The sequence below is a fragment of the Bactrocera tryoni genome, chromosome 2, assembly GCF_016617805.1.
Source record: "Bactrocera tryoni isolate S06 chromosome 2, CSIRO_BtryS06_freeze2, whole genome shotgun sequence".
In the NCBI taxonomy this organism is placed as follows: domain Eukaryota; kingdom Metazoa; phylum Arthropoda; class Insecta; order Diptera; family Tephritidae; genus Bactrocera; species Bactrocera tryoni.
Genome location: NC_052500.1, coordinates 45,014,212 through 45,024,151, shown reverse-complemented (window position 1 = coordinate 45,024,151; position 9,940 = coordinate 45,014,212). Strand labels below are relative to the sequence as shown.

Here is a 9,940-nt window from a genome sequence, read left to right as displayed (position 1 = left end):
ATTAATGTGTAACTTGGCAAAACATTAAATTTCGGTGCGTCAGCAAAAAAAAATCAAATGAGAAAATAACGGGCACCCTAATCTACGCGTATAGTGTTGTAAAGAAAATAATAACACGATGGTGACAACAAAAAAAAGCAACTTTGGAAATACCGACACACTAACTAAGTGCCTAACTATAATATGCATACGCTGCCGTATGTTACTGTCAAAAAATTAACGAAAAGCCTGTCAAATGCATAGGGAACGGAGAGTAGACTTTTGAATGACTACAATGTTCTTACATGCAGAAGAGAAAAGTGTCAATAAACAATTTATGTTTTGATTTTATATTTCGTTTGATTATGAATAGAAAATTTAAATATTTACAAACAATTAAAATGCTTACTTCTGTTTTGGACTGAATATGCACATTAACAAACATTAGAGAAATTAAAAAAAAAAAAAGAGTTCGGTCATATTCATTGAGGGAAATAAACAGAAAGAGGAAGGATGGTTTTTTTGTACGATTCCTAGAAATTCCTTTTCTCGTTTGTCGTACAAACATTTATTTCGATTAAATTTTATATAAATATGGCTATGTTCGTAAATGCATCATGACTTGCAGCATAAGCAACAGTAGCAACACTGCAAGTTTGACGTTTGATACTTCTTATACAATTTTTGACAATTTGCAGATACATTTGTTTGCATTTTTGAACGCGTATAGTACTAAAATGGAAATTTTGCTGAATCTAACACTAGATGAAATTTGTGAGCAAAGAAATGATAGATTTTCTTTAAATTTAAGAAAAAGAAGGGTATTGAAGTCAAAAAGAAAAATTTGTAGGTACAAATGTTTGTCTTTAAAAAGAAAAATATTATTAAAACAATAAAGTCGTTTCCCGAGGACATATTCAACCGTACTCTCAGCAATAACTGCGTCTCCGCATTACTGAGATTTTCACTAAAAATTTAAAAATAATAATTTATACAATTATTATTAACATAATTTAACTAAATTCCAATACAAAAATTAAAATAAAACCGTTTTGCACTTTTCGTCAGACATCGTAGTTAAATGCAGTAAACAATTTTTTGTTAGAAATTATGTATGACAGTTGATAGATTAATTATTTTTATAATTTAATACAGCAGCCTTACATTTCGCGCTACTAAATTTAAAATAACCGAAATGAAACAGCCTCTGATATACAGTATTGGACAAAACTAAAGCATCCCCTACTGTCTTTTTTTTTATGTCTAAATTTTTGAAAAATATAACAATACCAGTTGGACAATTATTATACTTATGTAACAATTATGCACACTTTTAATTCATAAAAAATACAACATAAGTTAGATATTTTTTCGAGATACAAAATTTTAAACAAAAAACTTTTCAAAAGTATAAATCTGAGTGGACAAAATTAAAGCACCCCCTAATATTTATTATAAAAAATAGTACCACGCTAGTGTCAAAGTACGTTATTCGTTGAAGACGTTAACAATAAACCGATTCAAATATTGTTGAGACATTTTGTAAAGAGATTTTTGCCGTCGTCACTGTTCAGTTGCGATTTAGAATCAAAATTTAAATTTTTAAAAATTTTAAGAATCAAAATTGGCGGAAAATACTTATTCAACCGACTTTACAAATAAAATAATAAGTGGTTGGCAAGTTTATCTCAACATAAAATTAGTTAAAAATATTCGGTGAATAGGTCAGTGGTGCCTCCGATTAATAAATTTAAGCAAACTGGCAATGTACTTTCTCGGCACAGCTGAGGAAGACAGCAAAAAACTACATAAGGAGACGATTCATTGATCAAAAAGATTACCCAAATTTATCCCACAGTCTTTTCCAATTAAATATAGAAGCACTTTTGTTTACTAATTAATGCACGAACAATTAGAAGACGAGCTGTTGAGGGCTTCAGCAAAAAATGTAAAAGCCAAACTCATATTTGAGACAGCTCATCTCGATTGGAACATTCAGAAATTGTATACCATTTTATTCTCAGACGAATATTAAAAAATCGAATGGCATAAGATGGCTGAAAAGGCCGAAAGGACAAGGACTCAAACCTAAGTATTATATTGCGACCATTAAATATGGCGGTGTTAATGTTATGGTCTGGAGCTCTTTCCCTGGGCACGGGACTGGAGCTATTCATATAATGGAATAAGGGACCGGTTTGTTTACACCGATATTTTAACAAACGGGAGGCTACCGTATGCTGAAAAGGATATGCCACTATAACAGAGGTTCCAGTAGGACAGTGATCCTAAGCATAACTCTAGGCATTGAAAAACTTGGTTGCGAAGTTACAGAGTTGATGTTTTAGATTTGCAGGCGTAATCACTCGATGTTAAATCCATCGAGAACTTATGAGAGATCATTAATTCGAAAATAAATAGAGAAAATTGTAAAACCAAGGATCAACTTTAAGAACCTGAAAAAATTGCTTGGAATGGCATACCATATGATATATTCTAATACATAAAATTCTCTTGTCACGGTGTACGTTATTGAACTCCTCTGAAACCGCTCGACCAATTTTCGTGAATCTTAGCGTGCATATCGGCTAGGGTGGAGAATCGGACAACATCTATTTTTCATCCTCCTAAATGTTAAGGGAAATTGGAAATTGGAAAATTCCCAAAAAGTAACATTTTTCCATACAAATTTTTTTTTTCAATTTTTGTTTGTTTTGTTTTTCAATATTTTTATTAGTCAACTATTTGAATCATTAAATTTCGGTCGCATGCTTTTTTTATTCAGGCTATTCAAAAGAAAAATTATTGAAAATTATTCAGTGAAAACGTTATTTTTCACATAAAGTGATCAATTACAGATTAAATTTCTTACGAAGCCACGAAGAGGTCGCTCTAATATCGGTCGGCGTTCCGTTTGCCATCAACGTATTGCAGCCCAAGACACATGAACGACTACTCCCAGGATTCGATGACATACATGTGGAATTATGGAACGCGGTCAATCAGCAAGCGATCGTCACGATGTCACAGCACGACTTTTCAAACAGCAGCGATGTTTGATGGACTTTATCTTGAAGCAACATATGGTACATACATATATATGGTGCTGTTAGATGCTGGATGTATTCTGTTGAGTAGCAAAGAAAAGTTACCCGCACGCACACATTCTTCTTTGGATGGTGGTTACACCAGATCAAACTGATGAACTCATTTATGCGGAAATTCCTGATGCAGAGAAAGATATGTACAGTATTATACCAAATGGTGAAAACCAATATGGTTCATCTACCTTGCGGACACCACAATCCCACTTCGGGTTGTATTTCTGACAATAAATGCACGAAACACTCTCCAAGTGCTTTTCTTTCGGAAACTCAAACTTGAAATGATTGATATCCACTGTATAGGCGTGGCTCACCAGACGACAATGGCAGAACATTCAGCATTCAATTTAGAAGAATGAATATTGAAGTTGACAACACATGGATCGTATCATATTCGCCATTATTGTGTAATTCACATTCAAAACTCATATCAATGTTGAGTATAGCAGTTTGGTGTAATCGATAAAATACGTTTGTAATTACGTCACCAAAGGAAGCAACATGGCGGTTATTGGTCTTGAACGATACGGTCGATACGTGAACTGCAATAAAGCGCTTTGTAGGATATTTACTTTTGCAATTCACGAACGTTTTCCGACTGTTGTGCGTCTCGCAGTTAATTTGGAGAACGGTTAAAGAGCGTGTTTCTACCCAGAGAATATAGTGCAGCCAGTGAAACACCGCCAGCAACAAAATTAACATTTACGAGTTTTTGCTCAACTTTCGTCAGTGATCCGTTTGCGAGAACATTGGTCTATTCGGAAATGCCTTTATATTAGACATGGAATGCATCGTCAAAGAAATGGTTACTCAGAAAGCGACGTCAATCAGAAGATGGACATCCAGGTGTGTTATCAACTAATGCATTAGGACAAATTTACACAATCCACCCGATAAACGACGATTGTTTCTACCTTAGGTTGCTATTGATTGATGTACGCGGTTCAACTTTATTTGAGTCATTGCGTACTGTGAATGGTACGGTGTGTGCAAATTTTGGAGAAGTGAGCCAGCAATTACAATTTCTGGAACATGTTACATCACTGGAATGAAAATGAAGTACGCACACTTTTCGCTATAAACATTTAGACAAATCAGCCTTCAAATCCGCGTCTAAAAATTGGAAATGGATCAATTCCGGTGGTTCGATATCAATTCCATCTGTCGTTTATCAATTCACGAAAGATGAACTCATCACGAATGTTCGGACATAGGCCAAATTATCGTAAGTACGATTCCTTAAGTGCACGCGCAATGTTAGCTGCCAAAAATACCGATGTTGTTGACTTAAACTGAAAGGTTTAAAGTCAAATTCCGGGAGACTTGCGCTCATACAAATCGATCGATCGTCTTGACAATGAGACGAAGCCGCGAATTATCAAGTGGAATTTCTAAGTGCTTTGGAGAGGCTTGGTATGACACCGCATTATTTGCGTCTCAAAGTTGGATCTGTCGTTATTATGTTTCGCAATCTTCAAGCACCGAAACTGTGTAATGCAACCCGACTGATTGTAACGCAGCATCTTATAGAATGGGGCAGAATGCTTGACTCTACGAATTCCTCTGAGCTCCAACGATTTGCCATTTGAATTCAAGCCTTTTCAGTTTTCAAAGAGTTCTACAATTTTCCATATCAGTTCCAACGCATTCCGTTTCAAGTGAAAATTGCATTTGAGATGAGAATCAATAGGACACAAGAATAGTCGCTAGAACAACTTTCTTTTCATTTCAAAACACATAATTTCAGGCAGGACAACGGCTGCCGGGTCAGCTAGTAGTAAATAATTTAATTTCTTCTATGCCTAAAATATGAGTTTTAGTCACACAAAATAAAGGATTTGCTATGTTTTTTTGATTTTCAGATATTACTTTCAAACCGAAGAGAGGGGTGCTTTAGTTTTGTTCAGTTAATTTTTAAACCATAAATGTTTTTGTTGTTTTAACTTATTTAATATTGAAAACTGAAAATGAAGTTATATTTTAATAAAAATTAATAGGCAATCCATTGAAAAACGTCAAAATGTAACATTTATTTATTTTTATTGGCTGAGTTCGAGCTGAACCATAGTAGGGGTGCTTTAGTTTTGTCCAATACTGTATGTAAATGTGTTGCCTCTTCGAAATTTTCATAGGAATAAAAACTGATCTGTCACACTGCTGAAGTGACAGTTCAGTACATGCAATAATTAGCATTCACATTTGTATGTCACATATTGTATTCTATAAGCGAAATGGAGTCTTCACAGGCAATAAGTACAGCAATACAGTTAGTATACCATAAAATTTCGCCTGTCGAGATATCCCGTTGTGGAAATGGGTAATATCATTGCTTAAAGGAATACTGATACAACTGCTGACATAGTCTCAAAAATTAGCACACAGACATTTTGTTTTGTTATCAAAATTCATTTATTTCGTCTTGTACTTTCTGTTTTTTATATAAACAAAATATTATATATAAATTCATGTAATAGAAGTAAAAATTATAAACTGCTAAAATAATTTGCAGGAGAGGAAAAATCAATTAAGTTCAAAGTAAATGAAACTCTTACGAATGAAGCGCGTAATAAAACGTTCAATAATCAAGGAATCTTGCATGTTCAATGTGTCCTCTCTTAATCCCAATTTTCTTCTTCTTCCAATGGACCAGGACCAGCCGAAGTGATGAAATTGTCATCGGACTGAAAAAAAAAAGAATTATATTACAGCATCTACATACACTTATACATATGTACATATTTAACGCAAATGTGTACGCGTATGTATATTTCTCGAAGAAAATCAAATAATATCTTCAGAGTATAAACAAAAAAAAGGATAAACAACCAAATTCTAAATACTTCGTCTAACTTGAATGAAATCTTGAGTTAGATCACTGAATTGTTAAATAAAAGCCCCTATTTAACCCAGCAGTGGTTGCACGGGTTACATATATAAACTAGAGGACCTGTGCACGCTTCATTGTGGCTGATACATGGATAATACTACTACTAAGGAGGCTGCTATATATATTTCTGGCCTAGGCAACAATAAGTGTTGCCAGGTGCAATCTGACATTTCCATTGGAAAGTTTGACATTTTTTAGCATAACATCACTCAGAACGTTTTGTCATTTAATCGTGAATTGTTTTATTTACAGGGAATTAAAAAATTCATCTCGGCCAAAAAATGGAATTAACTCGTGAACATTTTCGTGCGATCATTTTTCACAACTTTCGACGTGGATTATCACGACAAGAGTGCAAGATGAACTAAAATCTTTGTATGGCTATGAAGCCATCCTATAGCACTGTGAAAAACTGGTACAACGAATTCAATCGTGGCCGACGCTCGCTCAAAGACGAATTCCGTGAAGGTCGTCCAAAAACAGCCGTTGTGCCAGAAAACATCGATGCCGTACGTGAACTGATAATGCAAGACCGTCATGTAACATACCTTCAGATATAGGCATGCCTATGCATTTCTCCCACCAGCATACATTCGATACTCGTATTGCATGAACACTTGGCCGTAAAAAAGGTTTGTTCTCGTTGGATCCCGCACAATTTGACAATCGCTCAAAAAAAGGCTCGTGTGGATTGGTGTAAAGAAATGTTGAAACAAGTAAGGAAGGGCTAAGTTCGGGTGTCACCGAACATTTTATACTCTCGCATGTTAAAGTGATAATCGAGATTTCATAATACGTCATTTACATATTTTTCAAATACCGTATTTTTGTAAAGTTTTATTCCGCTATCATCATTGGTTCCTAATGTTTATACTCGTATTATACAGAGAAGGCATCAGATGGAATTCAAAATAGCTTTATATTGGAAGAAGGCGTGGTTGCGAACCGATTTCACCCATATTTCGTACATGTCATCAGGGTGTTAAGAAAATATTATATACCGAATTTCATTGAAATCGGTCTAGTAGCTTCTGAGATATGGTTCTTGGTCCATAAGTGGGCGGCGCCACGCCCATTTTCAATTTTTAAAAAAAGCCTGGGTGCAGCTTCCTTCTGCCACTTCTTCCGTAAAATTTAGTGTTTCTGACGTTTTTTGTTAGTCGGTTATCGCACTTTTAGTGATTTTGAACATAACCTTTGTATGGGAGGTGGGCGTGGTTATTATCCGATTTCTTCCATTTTTGAACTGTACATGGAAATGCCTGAAGGAAACGACTCTGTAGACTTTGGCTGACATAGCTATAGTAGTTTCCGAGATATGTACAAAAAACTTAGTAGGGCGGGGCCACGCCCACTTTTCCAAAACAATTGCGTCCAAATATGCCCCTCCCTAATGCGATCCTTTGTGCCAAATTTCACTTTAATATCTTTATTTATGGCTTAGTTATGACACTTTATAGGTTTTCGGTTTCCGCCATTTTGTGGGCGTGGCAGTGGGCCGATTTTGCCCATCTTCGAACTTAACCTTCTTATGGAGCCAAGGAATACGTGTACCAAGTTTCATCATGATATCTCAATTTTTACTCAAGTTACAGCTTGCACGGACGGACGGACGGACGGACAGACGGACGGACAGACAGACATCCGGATTTCGACTCTACTCGTCGCCCTGATCACTTTGGTATATATAACCCTATATCTGACTCTTTTAGTTTTAGGACTTACAAACAACCGTTATGTGAACAAAACTATAATACTCTCGTTAGCAACATTGTTGCGAGAGTATAAAAATACGATCGCGGTGGTTCAAAAGACGTTTATAAGATCGTCACAGGTGACGAACCATGGATCTATCTGTATGAGCCCGAAACAAAACAGCAATCGACCGTGTAGGTCTTCCAACACGAGCCAAATCCAACGAAAGTTGTTCGTGGAAGAAGCACTTCGAAGCAAATGGTCGCCTGTTTCTTCGGCAAAACTGGTCATGTGGCGACTGTTCCGCTTGAGCAACGAAGGCCGGTCAATTCTGAGTGGTACACCACCATTTGTTTGCCTGAAGTCTTCGGAGAAATTCGAAAAACGAACAAGAGAAGACGAATCATTGTGCACCATGACAATGCGAGCTCTCACACATCGGCCCAAACCAGCGCCTTTTTGACCGGCCAAAACGTCGAATTGATGGGTCATCCGCCGTACAGCCCTGACTTGGCACCCAATGACTTCTTTTTATTCCCACACATCAAGAAAAGAATGCGTGGTCAACGATTTTCGTCGCCAGAAGAAGCATTCAAAAACCATGTTTTGGAAGTGTCTCAATCGGAGTGGGAAAAAGTGCTTCGAAAATTGGTTTGAGCGCATGCAAAAGTGTATAAATCTTGATGGAGAATATTTTGAAAAACAATAAAACCATTTTCGTTGATAAATATTCCTATTTTCATTATTAGGCCAGAAATATACATATATAGCAGCCCTCGTACCATCTATGTATGTATATGATTTCTATTAATTGGATTATAACTATTAGTTATTGCGATATAGCATTTCGTGTGTTATAAAAGCATTGCTTTTTGGGGGGAAAATACTGTTGAATTTGGGCTGTGCACAGGGGAAATCCACCAGAGGCGAAAGCTCTATGAAAAGTGGTTGCCTCGCAAGTTCATAATCCAACAAAAACAGTTTGAGTGCTCTTTAATCGTAATAAAACAGAATTTTTGCGTCGTTGAGTGACAACAGATACATAGCTCCATCATTTCCCACTGGAGTCCAATCGACAGTGAACCGGTTCTCAAGTGTGGAAAGACGAAAAAGTCGGCTGGAAAGGTAATAACATCAGTCTTTTGGAATGCACGTCAACGACTGATTACTGAGCCAGATATAATCTATTTCACTGCGTATTTGGTTGCAGTTTTTTTATACAATTCCAAATACTTAGCAATTGAATTATTTTTGAGGAAGAACCCTTTAAAAATTGTACGCATATACATATTCAAATGATTCCTACAAACATTAACCCTGGTCGAGACCAATGGTGCTTGGCTGGGCCAAGTGGTGTTTACATACATTTGTATGGAAATATGTGTTGTATTTACGCTCATATGTATATGTACAATATAGGTATATTTTTGAAATTTCTTACCTCTCGATTTGGTTGAAATCAAATTGACTGCCTTGTTCACGCTTGGCGTGACAATAGCGTTCACAAAAAATGTAACATTTTGAGAAAAATTACATTTCTTCTTAACCTTTTAAAACGCTCTAGCGGTTAAAGTATTTGACCTAGATAAACATACAAACCAATTTGGACATGTAACGAACATGGAAACAGATAAATCAACCGTGCGAAGTGATAGAAACATACCAAAGTTCATATATTTTCATACAAAATATACATATCTAGCCAAGCACCATTGGTGCACTAAGGTGTAATATTATAATATCCTTTTTTCGTCCTTTTCGATACGATATCCTTGAATTTTTTTTCTGAATTCCATAGACAATAAAATTCTAGGATGCTACCTGGAAGCGCAAGTCGTTTGCTACACTCTAAATATATTTAAATAACATTTAAAAACAAAATATGCCTGGCCAGACCCGAGGGTCTAGATGAGGGTTAATTTTGAACAAATGTCTATGATTTTAAATATAATTTTTGTATTTATGAATTGTATTAAATTTTGACATTAAGAGATGAAAGGCATCCTACTATGTCCTTACCCTGGTTCTAAACTACCTCCCCACCAATTTTCAACCAAATCGGTTCAACCGTTCTTGAGTTATAAATGGTGTAACTAACTTTCTTTTATATATGTATATATATGTAGATATAATGAGAAAATAGACGAGTTTTTGTTAATAATTTTAGTGAAATGAAATATATTAATTTTGTAACTAGAACTGTGTATGCTGCACAATTCGGCAGAACTTTAAACAAGCACTTTTGTCATTCTTATTGAGGTGTTTAAAAAACATG

At 35.6% G+C, this 9,940-nt stretch overlaps 1 protein-coding gene across 1 annotated transcript in view; it reads right to left on the bottom strand.

Annotated features, from left to right (window-relative positions):
- Window positions 1-5,549: 5,549 nt before the first annotated feature.
- LOC120769282 (ATP-dependent RNA helicase vasa) overlaps window positions 5,550-9,940 on the bottom strand; it is a 37,699-nt gene continuing 33,308 nt past the window's right edge. Inside the window, exon 9 of the mRNA XM_040096203.1 lies at window positions 5,550-5,764. Coding sequence (XP_039952137.1) covers window positions 5,699-5,764 — 66 coding nt within the window. The 3' untranslated portion in view covers window positions 5,550-5,698. The remainder of the gene's footprint in view (window positions 5,765-9,940) is intronic.